Below are 15,765 nucleotides of genomic sequence, written 5' to 3'. Positions count from 1 at the left end.
TCTAGGATTACTCCAGAGCTGAACGGGGTCTCAGGACCATCAGTCAGTGAAACAGAGTCTAAACTCTTGGACCTCCACACAGTGACAGGGTGTGTGAGAGTGCTCAACAAAAGCAAACTGAACCAGAGAGCCGACACTGTGAGGAGACAGAACCTGAACATGAACAACAGTATGAACAACAGTATGAACAACAGTATGAACAACAGTATGAACAACAGTATGAACAACAGGCAGGATTTCATTGAGAAACGCTGCAACAATGAAGCACAATGTTGTGTCTGGAGATGAACGAACATTCAACGCTCCTTGAAAACATTGAACAGAGAAAACTGTTTTGATTGGTTTTTGTTTTGTTGATTTGTGTCTAATTTATTGCCATGGCAACGATTTTTTGTTTTTTCATGTTGTTTTCAGTAAATAAAGGTTTCTAAAAATCAAAAATATCTGTCTCTCTCTCTGTGTTACGTAAGCTCTCTCGCTCTATTTCTGGAGCCAAGGATTTCTCAGAGGAAGCTGCCGAGTCAGTGGGCCGGCTAAAAATAACAGCAGGCATCTGATTGGCCGACAGCACGGGGCTCCTTCTTAATACGTAATGAGGAAGAGGGGGGGGGGGGCAGTAAACATGACTGAGATGGTTCTACAATGTCATTTATGTACTTCACAGGAAGGACCAATCACTGAGAGGCAGCTCTGTGTCTCCTCTCTCTGATTGGTCGTTTACGCGATGGGGTCGTCCATGAAGTGTTTGAGAGGTTTCAGGTCCTTGAGCTCGAAGAGTTTATGAGGCAGAAAATGAGACCGTATGGCTGTGAAATCACATCAGTGTCATAGCAACAGATCAGACAACACATCTGACGGCCAGAGTCAACAACAACAACACTGACTGACTGCAGGCTGCGTCATGCTGATGACACGTAGTGGTGTGAAGAGGAGCAGGGCCCCGGTCCTCGTACGTGGCTAACTGAGTTAGCCGGATAATGTTCAGGATGACTCAGTTGCATCGTCCTCCTCATGTTGCATCGTACGGTTAGAAAATCATGGTTTCGGTGATGGACACTTCCCCCTTTTGAAGTAGGACGGGCACGCACAACGATCCTGATGACTGAAGTCTGGTTCTAATGAACCAGACTGTTTGAGCGGATCAGCCTTTGAGGAACCGAGATAGCCTGACTTCAACCATCGGGTTCATTTAAGCTGCTAACAGGACATCTGATCCACTTAGTGTGTTATCGTGTGCGTTATCATGTTATCGTGTGTGTTATCATGTGCGTTATCATGTTATCGTGTGTGTTATCGTGTGCGTTATCATGTTATCGTGTGTGTTATCATGTGTGTTATCATGTTATCGTGTGTGTTATCGTGTGCGTTATCATGTTATCGTGTGTGTTATCATGTGTGTTATCATGTTATTGTGTGTGTTATCGTGTGCGTTATCATGTTATCGTGTGTGTTATCATGTGTGTTATCATGTTATCGTGTGTGTTATCATGTGCGTTATCATGTTATCGTGTGTGTTATCGTGTGCATTATCATGTTATCGTGTGTGTTATCATGTGTGTTATCATGTTATCGTGTGTGTTATCGTGTGCGTTATCATGTTATCGTGTGTGTTATCATGTGTGTTATCATGTTATCGTGTGTGTTATCATGTGCGTTATCATGTTATCGTGTGTGTGATCGTGTGCATTATCATGTTATCGTGTGTGTTATCGTGTGCGTTATCATGTTATCGTGTGTGTTATCGTGTGCATTATCATGTTATCGTGTGTGTTATCATGTGCGTTATCATGTTATCGTGTGTGTTATCGTGTGCATTATCATGTTATCGTGTGTGTTATCGTGTGCGTTATCATGTTATCGTGTGTGTTATCGTGTGCGTTATCATGTTATCGTGTGTTATAGCACAAAAAGAAGCGGCATCACCACTAATTTTCATCAAATAAAGTTGATTTTATATATTTAAAAATGACTAACATGTTCAATCTGACCCAGTTCATTCAAATTGAGGATTTTGTTTGAAGATTTAAAAAAGAAATGACTAATATGACATAAAACATGACAACCGGCATTTGAAGATTAATTTAAAAAACGTCAGCAGAAGCTTCAGATGTAAAAACGTGACATTGAGTGAAGCTTTTTTACCTCATGGAAAACAAACGCACAGATGCTGCATCCTAATCCCCCCCCCCCAAAAAAAAAAAAAACAGGAAGAGGAATTACCAGTAAAAGCCTGAGTTTCCATGAGCTGAGAGACGTCAGTGCACTAAACTGTGTGAATGTAAGTAACAGTGTGTGTGATGTAATACGCCTCCTCTCCCTCTAATCTGTGACATGTAAGATTAGAGATAATCTGAGAGCTGACGTCACACAGGAAACACTGTCACTACGCTTTTATTTTGACAGTGAGTCAGTATGAGGCTCCGTATGGGAGACTACAGCGAACAATATTACAACGGCACCAAGTCGTCCAGCAGGTTGAACTAGCAGGAATAAACCAGCATCAGGTTTAACTAAAACCAGCAGGATCTCTACCATTAAAATATCACCACACTGAGGACATTAGGGACAACGAGGACATTAGGGACACTCTGAGGACATTAGGGACAACGAGGACATTAGGGACAACGAGGACATTAGGGACAACGAGGACATTAGGGACACTCTGAGGACATTAGGGACAACGAGGACATTAGGGACACACTGAGGACATTAGGGACACTCTGAGGACATTAGGGACACTGAGCACACGGAGCACATTGTGGTGTACTTGTTGTTTTTGTCCTGGGGATGTTAAAGTGTATTTAAGTATTTATACTTCCTGATTATTCTGTGAAACACTAATTAATAAACATAAACAAACAGTTTAATCCATTAAATCAACAATATTATTATGTCGTTCTGGTTACTGACCTGAATATTATAGAATATAAATATCTGTAATAAGGTGATACTAAAGAGTTCAGTGTATTAGTACATGAAGTATTACAGTAGTACTGCATCACATCACAGTACTACTATAAAACATGATACATACATATTATTTTAAAGAATATTAAAAACAGGGAGCTTTTTAAAAAGTTAGAATCTGTTAAAATGAGATAATTCTGACTAAAGGTCCACTTATGAGCTTTCAACCACATCACATGGTCTTCATCTGATCATGTGAAATGCAATAAGAACCTGTGATAAAGACACAGGGTCCCACAGAGATACAGAGTCCTGCAGGGACCCAGTAGACCAGCAGCACTGCTACACACAGAGACCCTGTAGACCTGCAGAGACCCAGCAGACATACAGGGACCCAGTAGACCAGCAGCACTTCTGCACACAGAGACCCTGTAGACCTGCAGAGAGACCTGCAGAGACCTACAGGGACCCAGTAGACCAGCAGCACTGCCACACACAGAGACCCTGTAGACCTGCAGAGACCCAGTAGACCTACAGGGACCCAGTAGACCTACAGGGACCCAGTAGACCAGCAGCACTTCTGCACACAGAGACCCTATAGACCTGCAGAGCGACCTGCAGAGACCTACAGGGACCCAGGAGACCAGCAGCACTGCTACACACAGAGACCCTGTAGACCTGCAGGGACCCAGTAGACCAGCAGCACTGCTACACACAGAGACCCTGTAGCTTCAGGACTTCAGTTAAAGACGATGATGCTGAATGAAGCCGTTAAAAGCAGATCCACATGAATAATAAAGGTCTCTGTCCTGGTGCTCACAGGTGTGTGCTCGTGTGCAGCAGCTACCTGTTGTGTTCTTAATGTAACACACACACACACACACACACACACACTCAGCCTACACACAGGCGCGCTAAATCCCTCACAAGGTCATGTTGCTGTGGGTGGTATTCCGGGTTAAACCCCCGTATTCACGTCGCTTTTACCGGATATACAAACATGACCATAACCGTAATGACCGTGTGTGTGTGGGTGTGTGAATGACGTCCTTACCGTAAACGCCCTGGCCGTGCGCGCCCTGCAGGAAGCCGGTAAACAGCCACAGGAGACCGAACACCAGACCCATCTTCACATCCTCCTCTGGCCGCCTCGCAGCTCCTCCAGCCGGCGTCCCTCCGCACGGAATCCGGTGCCCGGTGACCGGTTCTCATCCAAAAAAAAAAATCCAGCTGTGCACCCCCCCCCCCCCCCCCCTCCTCCCCCTCCTAAACAATCCAGATGTGACAGGAAGGTCCGGTTCCGCTCATCACCGGAGCTAACGTCGGCTTAAAAAACGGTCAGCGGAGACGCGCACGTGCCTTCAGCGGCGTCTCCTTGTCGGTGACATTGTCGGTAAAAAATGACTCAAAAAGAAAAAGAAAAAAAACACGACCCGGTACCGCTCACAAGTCCCCGCTGCCCCCCCTCCGCCGAGTCCAACACTGCGCTCCGCGTCCGTTAGTCGGTACCGGAGTAACGTCCATCACTCACCGAGAGGTGAGAAGCGGTGAAACCCGCTCCGCGTCCGTTCCAGCGGCTCGTCGTGGAGCCCGTCAGGCCGGGAGAAGAAGAGGCGGACAGTCCGGTAGACTCGTCGGTGCACTTTTACCGGTGAGGGACGTCACCGAGCGAACCGAGCGGTAAAGTCGAGCAGAGTGGACACGGATGCTGCTTCCGGAAATACTTTTTTTTACAAAATAAAACAGGGACCAAACGTTGCAATCTTTTTATGGTTTATTCAAAACAGAAAACTGATCTCATGAACATAAATCATGTAGGACGAGCCTCCAGGGAATCAAAGTTAAATCTGAGGAAAGAAAGAAAGAAAGAATTTGTTTCTTTAGACTAATTTCAAATAACAAATTCAACTGAAACATTAAAAGACAATAAAACACTTAAAAAGCTCACAACTGTCAGTGAGTTTAAACTGTGACGGGAGTTCTGTAATAAGTCGTCATAAAATACAGTTAAGTCTTACATGTAGAATATTATAAATATGTTACTTTACATGTCAACACATTTAGGTTGGTTTTAATTCCCTTTTCCATTAACGTATTGTTCCTTATTCCTTTTTATTGTTAATTGTATTTGTATCAATCTGTTTGGAGGTAGATATGTGACCCAATATACAATATCACCAGTTTTGGGACGTTTTGTTGCCACATAATCATTTATATCACCACATTCGGAATTGACGGGCTTTTACTTTGAAGAGCCGTTTCCGGTCCTAGTGTAACTAATCTGCCGCGCGAGACATCGCGAGCCGCTAGTTTCTGACCGTGACTGTAGAAAAAAAAACACATCCCTCACGAGACAGGAGGAGCTGTAGGCGGCACGCGGGGTAGAACATGACAGCGCGAGCCCTCTGCGCACGTGTGTGATGTTCTTTTTTCCCCAGGGACCCCTGGTGAAGCGGGAACACACACACACACACACACACACACACACACACACACACAGACATTTGATTTTTAGAAACCTTTATTTAGTTAAAACAATATGAACGAACAAAACAGTGTTGTCATGGCAATAATTAAAACCAAACAAATCGTTTCTCTTCAGTGTGTTGAGGAGCGTTACACACACACACACACACACACACACACATGTGATGTCACTGTAGCACCAGTGACATCAACACAAACGTGTGAGCAGAGACATGAAGAGACAATCATAGAACTTGTGTTGAACATCTTTCAGAAGAACAGTTTAAACAACTTCCACAACCAATTGCATTAGCGATTCGTTGTGTCGCGCGACTATTACTATGAGAGGTTTGAGGATAAAAAAAAAAAGTTGAGTTGAGCGCGGAAAAGAGCGGAGCACCGGAGAGAGCACCGGAGAGAGCACCGGAGAGCACCGGAGAGACCACCGGAGAGACCACCGGAACGCTCTGAAACACACGGCGGAGGCAGAGACATCAGTGCGTCCTAAAGTTGTGTTCACACCAAACGCGATGAACGCGGCGCGAATCGCGTTCATCGCGTTTGGTGTGAACACAACTTAAGTCATCAAGTGAGGCAGCGCTTCACACTAAACACGTGGACAAAGTGCGTTAATTGTAAGATATGTACATGGCATGGCACGAGAGCACCACGTGATGATTCATGTCAAAGTCTGTCACAACTCTTCAAGTTGAAGCATCATTTACATGAAACAATAATAATCATAATATGAACTCATCATACTCTACTTTGTTATTTGTCCTCCATTATATTTCAGACGGGAGATATAAAAACAAATAAGAGCTTTTATTTCTGACAGGAAGTGGCCTCTGAGGATCTGAAGAGGGTTTGTCTCCTGAATGAAAGGATTCTGAATATGAAGAAGCTTTTCAGATAATTACTTTGTCATACTTGAATAGTTACAGTATATATATATATATATATATATATATATATATATATATATATGCTGCAAGTATGACAAAGTATTTAAAAAAAAGCTGCTCCCTGCTGGTCTGGTGAAAACACCAGGATTATCACGTCTCACCCTGTGTCCTCAACCCAGCCTCTCCTCAACCCAGCCTCTCCTCAACCCAGCCTCTCCTCAACCCAGCCCCTCCTCAACCCAGCCTCTCCTCAACCCAGCCTCTCCTCAACCCAGCCTCTCCTCAACCCAGCCTCTCCTCAACCCAGCCCCTCCTCAACCCAGCCCCTCCTCAACCCAGCCTCTCCTCAACCCAGCCCAGCCCCTCCTCAACCCAGCCTCTCCTCAACCCAGCCTCTCCTCAACCCAGCCTCTCCTCAACCCAGCCGGTCCTCAACCCAGCCTCTCCTCAACCCAGCCGGTCCTCAACCCAGCCCCTCCTCAACCCAGCCTCTCCTCAACCCAGCCTCTCCTCAACCCAGCCAGTCCTCAACCCAGCCTCTCCTCAACCCAGCCTCTCCTCAACCCAGCCGGTCCTCAACCCAGCCCCTCCTCAACCCAGCCTCTCCTCAACCCAGCCTCTCCTCAACCCAGCCAGTCCTCAACCCAGCCAGTCCTCAACCCAGCCGGTCCTCAACCCAGCCTCTCCTCAACCCAGCCGGTCCTCAACCCAGCCAGTCCTCAACCCAGCCTCTCCTCAACCCAGCCTCTCCTCAACCCAGCCGGTCCTCAACCCAGCCGGTCCTCAACCCAGCCTCTCCTCAACCCAGCCGGTCCTCAACCCAGCCTCTCCTCAACCCAGCCCCTCCTCAACCCAGCCTCTCCTCAACCCAGCCTCTCCTCAACCCAGCCTCTCCTCAACCCAGCCGGTCCTCAACCCGCCGCTCCAGAATAAAACGTCTCTGATTCCTCGACGCTCTGCTCTGAGCCTCCTCCTGTTCCCTGGAGGAGGAGAACAGGAGGAGAACATGTTGTATGTGACACACTGACGCTGTTCGCCGTCGGTTCAAATACAGGATGGATGGTGTTGTCATGGAGATGGCAGTTTTAATGTTTGATGATGAGCGCAGTGATCAGAACGAGGAGGAAGAGGAGGAAGCCGGTCTTAAATAATGATGAAGGACGGAGAGACGACGTCACTCACACAGGAAATTAACCCTTTCAATGATGATTTTAAATGAATAATAATTTGATAACACAGAATGGAAAAACAAACATATATACACACACACACACACACACACACACACACACACACACACACATACATATATATATGCAGTCAGTTCTGCAGTTTTCAGGATCTTTAATTAAATAAACTGAAGTAACATTAAAACAGAAAACCTAGCTCAGTGCTGATCTCTGTCACAAAACGAATTCTTTCAGCCAGGCTGCTCCACGACTGACCCGTCTCAATTCTCTCCAACCCTGGAGATCTCAGGGCAGCATGTTCTCCACGTGTTCTCCACGTGTTCTCCACGTGTTCTCCACGTGTTCTCCACGTGTCCTCCACATGTTCTCCCCTGATCAGCTTTCCTGCTTCACCTTTCTTCATCTCCCTGATGAGGAGATCAGCTCCAGGTGTGTCTCCTCCCACACCTGATCCCAATGCTCTGCTGAGGAAGTGGGTTGAGCCTCTGAATGGAACGCACACACCTGGACCTCAGCCCTTACGATATATATATATATATATATATATACACATTGTTCCGGGTTCAGAGGTCAGAGCCCGTCTCTCCTACGTGAGCGCAGTCCACCGAAAACATTATATTTCCCACAATTTAAGCTTCTGCATTTTCCAAATGCACGAGTATTATTCAAACGTATTGTTCGGTTCGTAAGCCTCGTACGAACGGTTTAATACGAATACGTGTGATGTTACACCCTAGAAACAGATAACCGCAGCTCAGTAGGACAGAAGGCCCAGGTATGAGATGCACGACCACTGTAACACGATAATAACGCGTTAACTTGCACAGCACTAATATATATACATACACACATACACATTTATGTGTATATGTGTAATGTCCAATAGTCCAGTCATCAGTAGGTGAGGTTTGATGTTCAGCTGCTGCCCTCTGCAGGACAAACTGTGAATGACACGCTGAATTCAATCTATCGAACATCTGAGACTTTATACTGTACTACATCTCAGAGGTACATATTGTACTTTCTACTGTCCACAGGAGAATAATGATGTAGACCTGTTGCTCTAAGCTCTGTTGTGATGAAGTGTATGGAGAAGCTCACGGTGAACTACAGCTGGCTGTAGGCCCACAGCTAGATCCTCCCAGTGTGCACACACACAGCAGAGGCACTGATGATGCAACCAACAGTATAAATGCATCTAGTGAAGAACACCTGGAGGATCCGAGGGCCGATGCTAGACTGATGTTTGTAGACTTGAGTTCAGCCTTTAACACTCTACAGCCCCACGTTCTCCTGAACACACTGCAGCTGATGAACGTCAACCCGTCACTACTGAGTGGTCCCACTCATTCCTCACCAACCGGACCCAGCAGCTCACCAGTCCTGTTCACCCCGTACACTAATGAATGACCATGCAGCCCTGCTAACAGTGACGTGATGAAGCTCTCTGGTGATGCAGCCATCCTGGGTCTCATGTCTGACACATCGGATGCGGCTGAATACAAACATGAGATTCAGAACTTTGTCCAGTGCTGCGACAAACACTTCCTCATCCTCAACATCAGGAAGACAGAGGAGATGGTGTTCAACCCCAAACACACTGGAGACCCTCACCAGTGGTCATCCAACCAGAGCACAGGTTGACTCCTACAGATACCTGGGCAACACACTGACAATGAACCGACATGGAGTGTTCAGGTAGTAAATGTCTGCACACTTCCTTCGTAGGCTGAGGGTCTTTGGGGTCAACCAGAAGGTGTTGCTCCTCTTCTACCACGCCGTAGAGAGCGTCCTGCGGTTTGGCCTCTCAGGGTTCAGCTGAAAGGCCAGATCACCGGCTCACACAAAGAGCCATGAAGATGATGGGAGTCAGACAGCATCCCACACTCCAGGCCGTCTCTGATGAGACTATCATCAGACAGAAGATGATCTCAGACCCACCATGTCCTCACCCTGAAGATCAGCTTCAGAGTCCCCCAGAGCAGCTCCACCGCTGTAAGAACTCCTTTATCCAGCAAAGCGCTAAATGGCGAGCTAGCCAGAGCTTAACCTCTGTAACACCCATTCTTTATTTTTATTATCTTAACTATACACTACAGGTGTGTGTACAGGTGTGACATGTATTTGTTGGCTGGTGGCAGTCTGTGTATGTACAGTATGCAATATGTTACTTGTATTGTTACAGCAGACACTGTATGTATGTTTCCAAGACACATTTCCTTCGGGACAATAAAGTCCATCTTACTACATCTCAGAGGTAAATAAAGTACTTTGTACTCGGGCTGCACGATTATAGCCGAAATCATAATCACGATTATTTTGAGCAATATTGAGATCACGATTATTTATCACGATTATTCATTAATGTTAGGGACAACATCCGGTGTTGGACCTTAGCGGCGTCGGTGTGGGGGGGGGGGGGGGGGGGGGTCTGCAGTATTAGAGAACGTTCAGGTTTCATAAAAACAGACACAAGACTTTAAATTCTTTTCTTTGTATTTTTGTTTAGTTTTCACAGAATCAGAGACGTCACATGATTAATAGTCATCACTTACAGTAAATGAGACGCGTTTAATGCGCCGTTCTTTTTTATATTTCACGTCTATCCGGCGTAGGGGAACCTGAGGAGCGCGGCCTGTCCGGGGCCGAGCCGCAGCTCCGTGAGGTCCACGTCGCCTCCGTCGGCCGGCAGGACGCCGCCGTCGGTGCTGAGGACAAGCGTCGCACGCCGAGGAAGCGCCGCGCCGCTCAGCTGCAGCGCCGCCGCCTCCTCCGCCCAGTTGAAGGCGACCAGGTAGCGCTCGCTCTGATCCCAGACGCGCAGGTACGCCAGCGAGGAGGAGGAGTTAGAGAGGAGCAGGAAGTCTCCGAACAGCAGGGAGCGCTCCTTTCCACGGAGCTCGCTCAGAGCGCTGAAGAACCGGAGACATGACCGACGCTCCGCCTGCTCCTCCTGGAGGAGAGAACACAATGTTATTACTGTACTGCTGTACTAGTACTGCTACTACTACGAGCACTACAATTAATGCTAGTACTATAGCTGTAGTACCTTTTCTCCTGTTGTAACCACTTCTGTGACTGCTGGTACTGCCAGCACTGATAACAGCATTTCTGCTACAAGTACTTCCACTACATGTACTCTTGCACTACTAGTACTTGCATTACTTGTACTTGCCCTACTTGCATTAGCGTAACTTGTACTTGCGCTCCTTGTACTTGTACTCCTTATACTCCTCATACTTGTACTCCTTACGTCCTCCTGCCACTCTCAGTATCTCCATGTTTAGTTTTTTTTTTACCTTCAAAGTCCCGTTCAGCTCCTCATCAGAGTCCCAAAGCATTCTGGGAAACTTGGTGCCCTTTAACACAGATGATAAAAAGTGAAGATCAATCAGTGATAATCAATAATCATGTTTGATGATGAATCAGAAAGGACTCCTTCAGCACCACCTAGTGGTGGGAGTGAGTGAGACACCGTAGACCAGACTCCACTCATTCTACTGATTTAACGTCCGTCTCTCAGGTCTCACGGGACGCGTCCTCACCTCGTCTATCAGGCCGATCTCGTCTCCGTAGTTGAAGACGGGCGTCCCCGGCAGCGTGAGCAGCAGCAGCTGGTGCAGCTTGACCAGAGCCGGTCCCACCAGCGAGGCCAGGTGACCCTGGTCCCGCCCCACCAGGCTCCAGGCCAGCTTGAGCTGGCTGTGGGACGAGTACAAGAGCTGGACGGACTGAGCGAGCTCAGCGGCGTCCGCGGCGCCCGTGCCGCCGGGGCCGAGGAGGACCCCGGACACCAGCAGGTCCACGCCGGTGGAGTTGAGGAGGGCGGACACGTCTTCAGCCGAGGAGCGCTCTGTGACGCCGATCAGGACTCTGGAAGAACATCCAGTCTTTGTTAGTGCAAACGGACTGAGATCTAAATACTTTATTTCATATCTGGACAGTTTTCTGTTCTGAGGACTTCAGATGTCCTGATTCTGTTTGAGGATGATTAGGATTTAAAGAATTTGATTCATGATGGACCTGGTCCCAGAGGTCCCAGTGGACTCAGAGGTCCTAGAAACCCAGTGATCCCAATGGTCCCATTGGTCACAATAGACTTAGTGGTCCCAGTGAACTAAGTGGTCCCAGTAGTCCCAGAGGTCCAAGTGGTCTGACAGATTGGTCTCTGACCTCTTGTTGGGACTGTCCTTCGTCCCGTTGTGGACGATGGCTCTGATGTCTGTCCACAGAGACGGCACCATGGAGGCCACTCGCTCCACCCCCGACATCTGCACGCCGTCCACGCCTTGTTTCATCCAGAAGACCAGAGCAGACTGAGGACAGACAGACAGACAGCTGGTAGAGACAGACAGCTGCTAGAGACAGACAGCTGCTAGAGACAGACAGCTGGTAGAGACAGACAGCTGGTAGAGACAGACAGCTGGTAGAGACAGACAGCTGGTAGAGACAGACAGCTGCTAGAGACAGACAGCTGGTAGAGACAGACAGCTGCTAGAGACAGACAGCTGGTAGAGACAGACAGCTGTAATAGTGAGCTAGCATTGACAGTCTGACTGATCTCTGTTCAGATCATGTCTGCACTTAACTGCCTGCCTGTCTGTCTGCCTGTCTGCCTCTCTCTCTCTCTCACCTTCAGCCTCTCAGCTACGTTGGTCACACTGACGTTGGAGAACCAGGGTCCAGATGAACCCTGGTAGTTTGGAGTCAGATCCAGAACCACAGAGATACCTGCAGAGACAGACCACATGTAAACTAGACCAGGATCCTGAGCAGAATAACTTCAGTTCTGTTCTCAAAGCTCATTCCTTCTAATAATGATCGTCATCGTCACCCTTCTTATGAGCGGCCCGGACCAGGTCTTTGAACTGGTCCAGGGTTCCAGACTCAGAGGAGACCTCCTCAAACCTCAGACTCATGACGTCGTCTGCTGGAGCCACGTGGACCGGACCGACCACCAGACCTCTGACCTTCATCTGAGACAGATGGCCCACCTTCTGCTCCACTCCTGGGGGGGAGGAGGAGGAGGAGAAGAGGGAAGAGGAGGAGGAGGAGGAGGAGGAGGAGGAGGAAAGGGAGAGGAGGAAGACAAAACGGAATGCCTTGCTTCACATTTTCATGAATATATATAATAGATAATCTCTCCCAGAATGCCTTGCTTTCCTCACCCTTCAGGTCCTTCAGGGCGCTGAAGGCCCTGATGTCTCCGATCTGGTACAGCGGGCCGTCGTTCCACCAGCTGGAGGACGGGAGGTCTCTGCAGCGAGGAGCCTGGAGGACGATGAGGACGGCTCCACCCAACATCCCCAACCAGCCCAACCAGAACACCACCAGCAGCGCCCAGCGCGTCCTCACCCAGCTGAGGAGACGGGGAGGAGGACGAGGAGACGGGGAGGAGGACGAGAGACAGGGAGGAGGGGGACGAGAGACAGGGAGGAGGGGGACGAGAGACAGGGAGAGGACAAGAGACAGGGAGGAGGACGAGAGACAGGGAGGAGGACGAGAGACGGGGAGGAGGACGAGAGACAGGGAGAGGACGAGAGACAGGGAGAGGACGAGGAGACAGGGAGGAGGACGAGAGACAGGGAGAGGACGAGGAGACAGGGAGGGGGATGAGAGACAGGGAGGAGGGGGACGAGAGACAGGGAGAGGACAAGAGACAGGGAGGAGGACGAGAGACAGGGAGGAGGACGAGAGACGGGGAGGAGGACGAGAGACGGGGAGGAGGACGAGAGACGGGGAGGAGGACGAGAGACGGGGAGGAGGACGAGAGACAGGGAGAGGACAAGAGACAGGGAGGAGGACGAGAGACGGGGAGGAGGACGAGAGACGGGGAGGAGGACGAGAGACAGGGAGGAGGACGAGAGACAGGGAGAGGACAAGAGACAGGGAGGAGGACGAGAGACGGGGAGGAGGACGAGAGACGGGGAGGAGGACGAGAGACGGGGAGGAGGATGAGGAGACAAGGAGGGAGACAAGGAGACATAGAGGGAGACAAGGATGCATGGAAGGAGAGCATCAGAGACATTCAGACATAATTAAATATATCTGTATATGTAGTGTGTGTGTGTGTGTGTGTGTGTGTGTGTGTGTGTGTTGCGGCCTCCTCACCCCGGAGTCCCGGCCACCCTCAGCAGCTCCTCTTTGTTCAGTCCGGTGAATTTCACCTCCTCCTCCTCCTCGTCCTGAATCTTCAGCTTCACGGTTCCGTTCTTCTCCATCACCGCTCCGTCCGCCGGCTCCGCCTCCTCTCCTCCGGCAGACGGAGCGTCCTCGGCCGGGTCTCCTCCTCCGGTCATCGGCTGCTTCTCCTGCTCCTCCTGGTCTAGATCCGCCTCGCTCACATCGGCCTCCGTCGCATCGGCATCCGCGGCGACCGCATCTGGACCTGGTGCCTCCGTCGGATCCGCATCTTTGGTCTCAGCATCCTTCAGATCCACGTTGGTCTCCTCCGTGTTCATACCGGCGGTGATCTGGTGATGGATCTAACAGAGCGGCTCGGTACCGTCAGGGGTGTCCGTGATGTCTGATTGTGTGTCTGTCTGTGTGTCTGTCTGTCTGTGTGTGTGTGTGTGTGTGTCTGTCTGTGTGTGTGTGTGTGTGTGTGTGTGTGTGTGTGTGTGTGTGCGTGTCTGTCTGACCGTAGCGCTGCAGCGACTGATGCCTTCATTGCTGTGGGAAAAACGGGAACTCCCGGTCTCCTCTCACGTGTTCCATAGGTTGTTGTTTTGTTGTTTGTTGTTTACACATTCAAATAAAAACACACATGAGTCACGTGTTTTGTAAACAACAGTAAACACCAGCTGTGTTTAGTGAACCTGAATAACAACAGTAGTGACCACGTGGTCCCTGAAGCGGACGCTGGAGCGTCTGAACTGTATCAGAACACACTGATGCAGTTCATGTTCATGTTTCATGTCGTCACGAGCTTTTACATGTTCATGCACTGAGAATATTCATCTTCAGCATCTTAAACAGCTCGTGAACATGAAGTGCAGGTTGATGATGTAAGTGAGCAACACAACGAAGTTAAGCGATGAAGAGAAGATGAAAGCTTTACTGAAGAATTCTCAAATACAAAGAAACTGAGGACTCGATCTATAGATATATACAGTCTATATCTATAGATCTATGTCTACAGTATCTATATCTAGATCTAGATTAGTGTTAATCAGTGTTCACTCACACTCTCAAAACAGGTGTGTGTCTATAAGGACAACACATGTTGTGTTGCTTTCAACACAGTCAGTGTGTTACACATTTAACACATTCTGTGTGTTACATATTTCAACACAAAGATGTGTTCAAAAAATAACACAATTATACTTTTTTTCATAAAATGATCCTTCAATGCAATTTGTGTCCATAAAATAACTCACAAAATAAATAATGACATCAAATTCAGGTGACATTTATTAAAATCATCAATCATCAATTAAAACATGTGACAGATGTTCACAGATCTGTTTACCAAACACGACCGCTGTAAACAAACTTCACACACAAACACAGTGAACACATTTCATTCTATTTACCAACGGTCTCGTGACGTTTGACGAACTCGTTAAAAATCAAACTGAACAAACAATTCAGAGCAGAAAGTCACAGAAACTGAACCCAAACGTGGAACATTTGACAACAATTGAGGGAATTCATAAACTATTTGCTGGCCTGCAAAGGATCGCTGCAGGAGATCAGAACACAGCGTCATCAACCTGCAGGAGCACGAAACACACTGAAACATGCACGAGCTGAGTCAGTGCTGGTTTAGGTTCATGTCCTCCAAAGTAAAGCTGCACAGTAATGCACAGTTCTTGCTCTTGGGACAAGTGTACGTGGTACAAAGTACAACACAGCCTGGAGCTTTGCTGTAAGCTCCACAACTTCTGATCTCTTCCACCTGAGATGGTCATCAACACACTGAGAGGATCCAGAGACTGGGTCCAGTTGGACAGGATGTGACATGTGAACAGCTCGTCGATGGCGCATCTCAAACCCTCGTCTTGAAGAGGGACGGAGACTTTGTCGTTCTTTGCGTTGATGACGTACTGAGCTGTTGTGTGGGGCGTCCTAAACACACGAGCGGGCTGCTGGACTCCCTGCTCCCTCAGGAGATCCTCTAGGAGGCTGGGCTGCTCCTTCAGTATTTTATTTATTTATTATTCATTTATTTGCACAATTCAAACAATGAAATTCAAAACAAACAAACATAACAGAGATAAATGAATATCACAGTGCAGGAGGAGGCAGAAAGCCAACTGGGCTTATTTGAAGCCTCCACCTATATAATATTAAAA

The 15,765-nt window shown here is 48.2% G+C and overlaps 2 protein-coding genes across 2 annotated transcripts in view; both read right to left on the bottom strand.

Moving 5' to 3' along the window:
- Nucleotides 1-4,043, bottom strand: part of mdga2a (MAM domain containing glycosylphosphatidylinositol anchor 2a) — a gene marked incomplete at its 3' end in the record, with an annotated part of 47,916 nt that extends 43,873 nt beyond the window's left edge. Inside the window, exon 1 of the mRNA XM_079174940.1 lies at nucleotides 3,962-4,043. Within this exon, the coding sequence (XP_079031066.1) occupies nucleotides 3,962-4,034 (73 nt within the window). The 5' untranslated portion in view covers nucleotides 4,035-4,043. The remainder of the gene's footprint in view (nucleotides 1-3,961) is intronic.
- A 6,027-nt stretch (nucleotides 4,044-10,070) lies between these two features.
- On the bottom strand, nucleotides 10,071-13,929 carry LOC306707569 (amino acid transporter heavy chain SLC3A2-like; the record flags this gene model as incomplete). Its single annotated transcript, XM_079175080.1, has 8 exons — nucleotides 10,071-10,421; nucleotides 10,768-10,827; nucleotides 11,014-11,341; nucleotides 11,642-11,784; nucleotides 12,102-12,199; nucleotides 12,303-12,476; nucleotides 12,637-12,827; nucleotides 13,580-13,929. The coding sequence occupies 8 exons, from the start codon at nucleotides 13,927-13,929 to the stop codon at nucleotides 10,071-10,073; spliced, it is 1,695 nt and encodes a 564-aa protein (XP_079031206.1).
- Between the last annotated feature and the right edge of the window lie 1,836 nt (nucleotides 13,930-15,765).

This window comes from Pholis gunnellus, assembly GCF_910591455.1.
Source record: "Pholis gunnellus genome assembly, chromosome: 15".
In the NCBI taxonomy this organism is placed as follows: Eukaryota; Metazoa; Chordata; class Actinopteri; order Perciformes; family Pholidae; genus Pholis; species Pholis gunnellus.
The sequence above is the reverse complement of the archived record's forward strand: the minus strand, read 5'-3'. Positions and strand labels throughout refer to the sequence as shown.